General features: G+C 45.6%; 1 protein-coding gene across 2 annotated transcripts; it reads right to left on the bottom strand.

Annotated features, from left to right (window-relative positions):
- Positions 1-1,583: 1,583 nt before the first annotated feature.
- gtf2a1 (general transcription factor IIA, 1) lies at positions 1,584-8,979 on the bottom strand. 2 transcript variants are annotated; one of them, XM_047022024.1, is made up of 10 exons: positions 8,722-8,979; positions 7,082-7,183; positions 6,286-6,436; positions 5,859-5,923; positions 5,293-5,368; positions 4,866-5,017; positions 4,273-4,377; positions 3,658-3,960; positions 3,390-3,479; positions 1,584-3,183 (listed from the first exon to the last, which is right to left on the bottom strand). In XM_047022024.1, the coding sequence occupies exons 1-10, from the start codon at positions 8,749-8,751 to the stop codon at positions 3,076-3,078; spliced, it is 1,182 nt and encodes a 393-aa protein (XP_046877980.1). In that variant the 5' UTR covers positions 8,752-8,979; the 3' UTR covers positions 1,584-3,075. The 2 variants fall into 2 exon arrangements, with proteins under 2 accessions (XP_046877980.1, XP_046877981.1); XM_047022025.1 differs by lacking the exon at positions 8,722-8,979 and adding an exon at positions 7,562-7,670.
- Between the last annotated feature and the right edge of the window lie 1,286 nt (positions 8,980-10,265).

Here is a 10,265-nt window from a genome sequence, read left to right as displayed (position 1 = left end):
AGTGTTCTTACCTGTGCCAAGCAGCTTGTAGAGTGGTGGAGGTCAGCGGGGCTAGTGAAGAGCCCTCGTGAGGGGCCAGGCCCTCTCTGAAACCACTCGTGTCCGCCCCGACTCTCCAACTTCTCCACCTCAGAGAGAAACTGAAGAGCAGATCCAAGGGAAAAAAGAAAAAATATTCTAATGAGTTGACTATTTGAATGTGGCTTTGATCAAAGCATCTGCTAGATGAATCAAACGTCAACTGCATCAGATACAGCCAGATATCTGCATGTCCCAACAAAAACAGCCCCGACCTCTTCCCCGTCGAGGAACAGCTCTCCATCCTTTACAAGCACAGGGTGAATCTGTAGAATTTGCCATACACACCTGTCATTTTTCTGAACTTACATTCCTTCCACCTTGAGGAGACTGGGTCACTAGATTACCTCGTTGGCCATGCAGGCCTATGGGCTCACCAGGGGAGGACCTGACGTCAGAAGGAGAACCTGACGTCTCTCCAGAACCTTGTAGGATCCTATGCTTCTAAGCCCCCTGCTCTCTAGAGGGCCCTGAAGGAGATCAGGACCCTCCAAACAAGGAGCGATCTGATCCATTACACTCCTGCTCAGGTGAATGAATAAGCAGTGCGTGAGAATGGCTGAGTGTGTGTGGTATAGCATGACTCAGCTATAGTACACAGAGGGCTGTAGACAGTCTCACACCTGTAACTTATTATCTTATTACATTCTTTGAAAATGTTAAGCTAGCATGGTATCTGCTAATTTTGTTGTATGCAGCTATACAATGACAAGTCTTTCAATTCAATTAGACCACAGGATAAACACTTATGCAGCCTGACAACTTTTTTGATAGTCTCGCCAAAAACAGGAAATGAAGATGGTTGTTTTGTAATTCTTAAGATAAACAGGGTAATTCAATACTCAGTCTCTTCCCACGTAAAATTACTGTAAATCAACACCAGCCACCGTAAATCATTTAGATTTATTTTTTTTGAAAAGTTTAGCAAAGGCAAAAAAAAGAAAGAGCTGAAAAGGTCTGTTCAATAAAATACTACCATCTCTAATTGTTGTATTCAAAGCACAGCTTTCCAAGTTATGGTCATGAACATAGATCTTTGATTATAAAAAGTATGGTTTTTACATGAATAATACAAACGATATCCCTCACAAACCTTTCTTTGCAACAGCCGTTTAAACACAAGATACATGGGAGAAAAGAAAAAGCGTAAAATGCTAAATGTTTTCTGTGAATGCCTGGAAACTGGAGTCAAACCCGAGGGGCCCACATTAGAAATGACATTTGGGAAGTGAAATGACACTCACTTAAGCTCTATGGTCAATAGATATTTGGACACAATCGCTACCCAGTTATTCCAACGTGTTAGAACTCTGCTTTTCCAAGATCTAGAACGATCCAAACGTTCTACTAAAAAAGTTATATTGTTCCATTGAAATGTTTGGCTTTTCCGATACCCACATCTATATCCTGAAACAGCACCGCCCAGTTTTCAGTGTCCCCATTCACCACCACAGAAACACCCTACAAATGGTACCCAAAAATTTGACCAAAACAACTCAACAAAATAGCTGAAAACTTTCTTTATTTCAAACATATGCAACAGTTTGGGGCACAGTTAAAACAAAACGGCGTACAGAACACAGGCCCCTCAGATGAGTTTACCTGAACAGGACGTCTTAAAAACCATGATTAAAACCAAGCGCCGAGCTGGCCAGCTGGGGTCACATGATGAACCCAGCCAAAAGAAAATAAAAAGACCACTTAATAGAATAAGAGCACAGTTTGGTGCAGCAATTTTCTTTCTCTCCCACCTCCCTAATCCAAAAAATAACATTGCCTGAACTTTCAGGAATAAATAAAATAAAAAAAAGATTATGACTGTTAAAAGTTATGGATATGGGATGTCCCTACACACAGTTCTGGTCGACACCATCTGCAGTACTAGAGACACACGGCACAAGACACACGTTTAAAAGAACAACCGCATGGTTGAGCACGCCAAGGCCAAGCTCAGACAGCCGACAGACTCTAAACACAGACTCGCAGTGCAAATCTTCAGAATGTTGAAAAGTACAGAACTACACAGAAACAGGGGAAAAAAGCTTGCAGCTAGGCATGTCGTTTGTACAATTGTATCCATCCTCTGGTTGATTCAATCAAATTCCTTTTTCTTTGACGCAATGGTAGTCTTAGACAAGTTTAGGATCCGAGAAAGCAGATGGTAAGAAATCTGAAGATTCAGCACTTATATTCATAACAAATCATAAGGTACAGCAGAAATTAAAAACCAGGCCTTCACACCATTATTGGCTACTAAAGATCGGAACTTTTTTGTCTTTAGTGTTGGATCTTCATCAGAAAGGAAAAAAAAATATATAATTTTTAATAAAAATGTTTTAAAATCCTAACTGTGCCGGTATGGCAGAACACAGTGTGTACCAGTAGAACTGGCTTCATGGAAACGCCTAGAATCCGTAAGGTGGCGGGAATATCAGTGAAATGGAATTGAGAGCTCCGGGCAGAAGAATCCTGACCCCCTGTTGTACAGAAGGCCATGTGAACGCAGGTGCAGGTACGAGTCAGCAAACCCGTTAGCTATGGTACCACTGAAGTTCAACCGGGGCGAACAGCTATCCTATCCCTTCAGTGAGGATGCGGAGGACCCAGGCCTGGTCTTGGGTCTGCAGGGCCTGTCTGGTCCCGTCTACATGGGTGTTAGAAAGTGGGTTTAAATGGAGGGGACCTCAGACAGAGCAGGCCTCAGAGCCAGGCCTCGGAGCCAGGCCTCATGCCACCGGGCCTTGTGGAGGCGGAACATCTCACCGGCTAGTTTTCACTCACTCATAGAAAGCAGGCGGCTTCACAGTTTCTAGGTTGTTTCTTGAGTTCTCATCCACTCGCGCAAAAAGGTCTCCTGAATGTCCTCAGGTCACAGGAAATTGACCTGTCTCTCTTAACCAATAGGATAGAGAGTCCCAGTTCCTGGCGTTTTTTCCTGTGTGTGTGTGTGTGTGTGTGTTTGTGTTTTTGTTTGTGTGTGAGTTTGTGTTCTGTTCTCTACCACTCGGCGTCTCCAATGGCTTTTGAAAAAACGTAATCTCTGCCGTTCAGGTTCATGATCCCGTCCTTCAAGTGGAATTTCCATTTGTTCTTGCTTCTGTGGATCTGAGGAGGAGAGGAGGCCGTCAGGACTACAGACAACTCTCACCATAACAGTCTAGAATTTCACCTGGGTGAGCTCACACACAAGTCTGCTCTCTGGTTCCTTCCCCCTTCTCTACATCCCTCCCTCTCCCCCTTCCTTCTTCTCTAACTCCCTCCCATAAATACTTCCCTCTCTCACTCTCCCTCTCAGCTTCAGGAGACTTTACCTTGTCATACTGACAGACCACCACGTTCTCTGTGTCAAACAGCTCCTGGTCCTCCGCGTCGCTGACGTCGTCTCCGCTGTTGAGCGGCTCCTGAAACAGACGAGGAAACGTCAACCCCCTCCTTAACGACGACGCTCAGGAAAAACCATACACGTCTTAGAATATCTATGACGCCTATAGCATACAGATCAGCTATAGGTCGTAGCCTCTGTTAGCTATAGCCGTCTTCCAATAGCTTCCACAGCTAGACGGTGCCACACTCCCCCACCTCCTCGACCTGGCCGTCCTCGCCACCATCTTTGTCCTTGTCTTCGTCCTCGTCCTCGTCGTACTCCTCCTCCTCGTCCTCGTCCTCCTCCGAGGACGTGTCCCCGGCACCGTCCACCTGCAGCATCATGGGAGGCTGCTGGGCCGGCTGCTGTGGGCCCTGTGGTGGAGCTGCGCCCTGGGCCTGCGTCACCTGCTGGGCCTGCTGTTGGGCCTGCTGTTGCGCCTGCTGTTGCACCTGTGCTTGTGCTGCTGCTGCTGCTGCTGCCTGGCTAGACTGGGCCGCCATGGCCGCCTGCATCACCTACACGTACACAGACGCAGATTCAGACACTCGGGAGGTTTTCTGACGTTATTTCTAGAAAGTACTATTTCTAAGTTGATTTGCTATTTCTGACAAGCACAGCTATATTGGAATTCTTTGGACCTGTTCCTTTTGACAGTTTCCTAGCTACATATCTAGACCTAAATTACAATAAATAACAAACAAGACATACGTTATTTTGGTCGAAAGTGTCTGATAGATCAATTTAACTGTAAATAATACTGGTTTAGCCAAGGTATCGAATCAAATTTAGCCGTCTGAATCTCAATTTGTGTCAGTCCTTAAACTCACCTGTGCGTTCTGCTGGACCTTGTTGCCTGTAAGGACAATCTGCTGTGGCTGGATGATGACTCCTGTCTGTTGGGACAGACCTCCCTGGAGGGGAGTGTGCAGTACCTGCACACACACACACACACCAACACACCGCTTAGCTCCCATAACACCACCTCTTCCACAGGACATCTACTACAACTCAAATACAGGCAAGGATTCAGCCTCCACCAGGGGGCCTAGAGGGGCCCTCCACCTGCACTAGGGGGCCTCCACCTGCACTAGGGGGCCTCCACCTGCACTAGGGGGCCTCCACCTGCACTAGGGGGCCTCCACCTGAACTAGGGGGCCTCCACCTGAACTAGGGGGCCTCCACCTGAACTAGGGGGCCTCCACCTGCACTAGGGGGCCTTCACCTGCACTAGGGGGCCTCCACCTGCACTAGGGGGCCTCCACCTGCACTAGGGGGCCTCCACCTGCACTAGGGGCCTGTACTCCCTCATCTACATTCATCACGTCAACAACATCCAGCGGTCCACCTGATGCGTGTTAGGCCCAGTGGGCATGTGAGGGGTGCGGAGGGCGTGTGAGGGGTTCGGAGGGCGTGGACTTACCTGTGTGATGGGGCGTACCTGCTGTATGACGGGCGCCTGCACGCCACCAGCCTGCATCTGTGGCATCACCTGCGGCTGTAGCATCACCTGCTGCTGGGGCTGGATGATGTACTGGGTCCCATTAGGAGCACGCAGCACCTGCAGGATCTGACCTGCAGGGGGGGGGGGGGATTAGCATAAGAAATTCAGCGAGTGAGAAAGAGGGTGAATGGGAGAGAGACAGGGTGATTGGGAGAGAGACAGGGTGATTGGGAGAGAGACAGGGTGATTGGGAGAGAGACAGGGTGATTGGGAGAGAGACAGGGTGATTGGGAGAGAGACAGGGTGATTGGGAGAGAGACAGGGTGATTGGGAGAGAGACAGGGTGATTGGGAGAGAGACAGGGTGATTGGGAGAGAGACAGGGTGATTGGGAGAGAGACAGTTACCTTGGCTGGTGATGAGCTGCTGGTAGGGGGTGACCCCTGTTGGGAGGGCCAGGGTTGCTGCAGTAGCTGCTGCACTCTAGAGGACAAACAGGGAACACACACAAGACTAGGACTGAACAAGTGGCAGAGAAATAAAACCTGAACTTTGACCTGATGTAGTCAGCATACGATTACACACACATATTAATGAATTAATGAATAAATGACGTGCGAGTCAGGAGCCTCTAAAATAGTATGTCAAAGGTGACAGTCACACTCACAAGCAGAGACAACTTTGAAATCCAGCAATAGCAAATTAAGATTCTACATAGTCCCGACACAAACAAGACCCATCACCACCCATCTGAAATATCCAATGACTTAATACATTTACACAAGACAGACACACAAGATCTTGTCAGGTTGTGTCTGTACAAGATCTTGTCAGGTTGTGTCTGTACAAGATCTTGTCAGGTCGTGTCTGTACAAGATCTTGTCAGGTTGTGTCTGTACAAGATCTTGTCAGGTTGTGTCTGTACAAGATCTTGTCAGGTTGTGTCCGTAAGTGGCGGCGTGAACTCTCTTACCATCCCTGTGGTGCTCATGTGCTGCAGGATCTTGGGGTCCTGGACGATAACCTGCTGCTGCGGAGCTGTGGACAGACATGAGCAACCATCAACTGAGGACACGCGCAGCTTAGCGGTTAGAGTAACATGGCTGCAGATCAAGAGGCCGCAGCTTCAAATCCCCACTATAGTTTCAGACAAGAGTCTGCAAGTCATTAATTAATATGGTAAGAGCCATGTGGACTGCTCCCTCAAAATCGGCATTCTTTTAGACAAGTACACTATGCAAGCACAGGGTGGAGATGTTCGGGACCTTTATCTCTTTATATATATATATTCTCTATAATATGTATTCCATGACTCTATTCTATACCTGTCTGTGTATTTTGTGTCTGTTTAGACTATAGCTGTATTTCCCCGGGCTTGTTTCTTTCCTGGCCGCCCTTACCTTGCTGATGCTGGGGCATGAGGACCTGTTGGGCCGTCTGGGCCACATGGGCTTGCTGAGCCTGCTGCTGGGCCGCAGCCTGGAGGGCCTGCTGCTCCTCTGTGTGGAAGCCCTCCACTGCCTTGGACTGCATCAGCTTGTTCTCCCACAGCTACGAAGGGTAGGAGAGGGAGGAGTAAGTTTGTGTGTGTGTGGGGGGGGGGGGGGGGGGGGGGGGGGGGTTGAGAGAACGTTCAGAGACAGAGAAAACATCACGTCATCTCACAGAAAACAAGGCAGCTGATAAAATGCTTTACATCTACAGTTGAAAAGGAGAGAGACAAGTCAAAATAACGGATGGGCAGATGTCTGTCTGTTTTCTTAAAAGGAGATAATGGGATGACAAGGACTGGTCTAAAACAAAAGGACAGTTAAGAACTGAAGGCTGTTAACTCAAGCTACAGAACAACAGGGCACGGAAGGCAGTTTATGGGTTTATTCCTGCAAAGCTGATTATCCCAAAGGCAGCGACACTTCAAAATGAAGCCACACACAAGTAACAAAGCAAACTGTCGCAGAGATGGAGAAAAAGGTTACTGGTCTGTAAGTGTCCATTCACAATAATACATTTACAAAAACTAGTTCTAAACCCTTCCTCAACTTCTACATGAGATTTGGTTGGTTTGACGGTAAGCGTGTGACAGTTCAAGCAACCTAACTGGTTGGCTGAGATTCTTGCCATAGTGCACACAGTATTTTCATGTCCTTGAGTGTGAATAGGGACTTGGATCTGGCATGAGGGGGGGGGCTTTCATACCGTTTTCAGTTCCATCAACACCTGCTCATCCACTCCTTCATCCAGGAACAGCTCCCTCACTTCGTTGATCACATCTTCGATCACCGACCTGTACAGTTTAGGCTGAAGGAGGAAAGATTGTTACATTAGTACACAGTATATACTATTCAAACCCATGCACAGGCATTACTTGCCGAAGTTGATATTTTGTTACAATATGCCAATTCATCGTCATGTTTGATGTAAAGGTATTGGGTTCTTCGGAGCTGAGACTGGTTGTAAATGTATAAGACAGAAAAGTAGTCCGTGTGCTAGTTGATCCATCATTGTCAATACGCCACTATCCTATACGCATGTTTTGCACAGGTTAAATACATGTTAAACACGGGCAAGTATTTAAGAAATGTGCTTTTAACTATTTTCATGGCCTGTCAAATTCGGAGAATGTACACCGACTCCTGACCGTCCAACGTCGCTTTGGTAACGTTACGAAAATGTTACCCGAAGCAGTGACGGAAACAGGCCACCGTACTTGTCCCCGGTGGCCGCAGCGCTGCATCGGCTCTCCTTCCCCGACTAGCCCTCTCTGCTCACTATTTAAAGCTCGGCCTGGTGTTTATATGTAGCGCCTGTGACGTAGCGTTGAGTAGCACCTTCCCATCCCGGACAGTCTATATTAGAGAGCCAAGATGGCTGTATAAAACGAGGCAGCGGAGAGGAGGAGGGTCAGAACGGTAGAGAGTGAAGACAAGGAAGCCATTTTACAGAGCGGCGGTCAGCGCGTAACGCCTCGTGCCAAATATTTTTGATTATTCTAGCCACTTCAAAATGTATTAAGTGTTGCTGTGCTGTTCTAATATACGTTTTCGGGAAGGGGTAGGAAAGAAAAGCAGACAGTGAGAAATGGGTATAAAGATGGCGTTATCCAGGCTAGGTCGTGGAATGGTGGACGTGATGCATTGCTTCAAAGCTGTTTTGGACAATCCTACGGGAATTCAGAGCAACACTTCGCTGCGAAACCATTTTTTAATTTTGACGAAGGGAATTTTTTCACAACAATACGCATCGGATGAGACGGTGCTTTCAACTTGAACGAGGCAAACTTGCTTACAAAACAACAATTGAGTCACCCCCCATTCCGACATTAACGTTTGCATTTCTAACCGAGTAACTGACAAGTCGAGTCTATATTAATACCAAGTATTTTGCTACCTAGCCTGGCTTCAGGGCAGGAAGAAAAATGAAGGCAACCTCACTCCAGTACAACGTTCTGACGTGCAAAAGGAGCCGAATATTCTTAAATTAGTTAACTAAATATTAACTGCAAATGTAAAATCAGGCCATTTCTGATAGTAAAATAACCAAATGTAAATTTTTTGCTAACTGCATCTTGCAAGCGAGGTTTTGTCAGCTACATAAACCAAATGTTCCACGGCAACCGGTGCATCCCCACACTCAGAATTCAAATCTGGTTTCGAAAAGAGGCTAAAATGGCCTATTGAGGCACGTATGGCAATCATTTTATTGATGATCAATGTTGCAAACTAATTATTTCCCCATTTTATTTGAACTGTACTCAAAATGCAATCCCAACTGCACTTAACACTTAATTTGCCATAATAGCACCTTTTCACTGACTATCCTTTGAGTTTTATCCTTACCACTGGATTTGAGTTAGCCGAGCTCGCCATTACACGCGTAGTGTACAACCACACGAAAAACAAGCGAGGAATAGATCAAAAATAAAGAAAAAACGACCTAATACAACTGGGAACGACACTTAAAATTAGCCGGCATAACTTTTGTAAATAAAACACAGGTTTTAACGGTCTTATTTACAATCCCGGGCTGTGCTTTCCCAGCAGTCCTTCAGTCTTCGTTGTCCTCCTTTATATACTGAGCGATGGAGCTGCGAGTGCGCGAGACATAGGGCAGGGTCAACCTGGTCATCTCGCGACTTATCGCGAGACGTTACGATAATTTACAATAGGCTAAGAATGTAAAAATTATCAAACATCCAATTAAATTGCATTACATCTTGATCTTCAACTTAAATCATAGTTGTTCAAAATATTACCTTTTGCTTTCATGAATTGATGGTAAACTGACACAAAATTCACATTAACCAGACACCTCTGAGAATAATGTGGGAAAGTCGTTTTTCCATTGGCTGTGAAGGTAAAACCCCGTCTTGTCAGTGATTCAGTCACTGTCCTTTGTTGATATATTTAGTCTCTTTCATGCTAAACTCAGGCTAAATGCACATTATTGTTATATAACGTCTAAATAAACGGTATAGTCCACACCTTGTTTACCTGGTAGTTGTACCTGCAGGATCAGGGTGTTGATGCATGAACCAGCAGTTTGGCACATTAAATCACTTAAATGTAATAACGCAATCTTTCCACCAGTGGGCGGTCACATAACATGCCACAAAATGTTTGTTTCCAAGAGATGACCCATATCTTTACATTCCTTTCGTGTAAATTAGGTTTATATTGTGATTAATTTGTTTGAAGAGTATCTTATATTTATATTTTTTGGACGTTTTACATGATGATTAATTTAAATTTAAGATTACTAAATGTTTATTGTATGCACCTTCCTGCCATAGCAAATTCCTTCTGTGCAAACTTTCATGGCGAATAAATCCCTTTGAGTCTGATTCTGATGGTTCAAAATATCATAAATATATTATATTTCTGAAATGTTTGTTGTTGGTAAGTTAGGAGCTACATCACACTGTGCAGTTTGTAATGTTTAGCATTATTGGTAGCGAGATTTGGTGGAGTGATACGCGAAGTGATTTTTGTTGGTTTTCTGTTGTTCTATGAGCGGGCCCCAACATTGAGTAGTTCTACCGCTAACCTACACCAGCGTTCCAAGTCAAGTGAAAGCACAAGTAGAAAGTCGTAAACCAACGCTGTTAAAAGTGGCGCTTGGTCTATTTCGATGAACCTCAGGTAGCCTGCGTGTTTATGTCTCGGTAGTCGTTCACCCCCCTGAGGTAAAATTCCCCAAAAGCACGGAAGGCGAGGAATTCATGTGAGCTGACAAGAGCTTTACCCCTATTTCGGTCTCCATGGAAACGTGCCTATATTCTGGAAATACCGATGACATACCGGTTGCAAAGAATTGGGTCTACATCAGTTAAGTTGTAAACAGCTAAACCCTTGTTTTCCTCTCCTAGTTCAAGGCTATTGGA

This window comes from Hypomesus transpacificus, chromosome 6 (assembly GCF_021917145.1).
Source record: "Hypomesus transpacificus isolate Combined female chromosome 6, fHypTra1, whole genome shotgun sequence".
Lineage (NCBI taxonomy): Eukaryota > Metazoa > Chordata > Actinopteri > Osmeriformes > Osmeridae > Hypomesus > Hypomesus transpacificus.
Note: the sequence above shows the minus strand (reverse complement) of the source record. Positions and strands in the feature narration are given on the sequence as shown.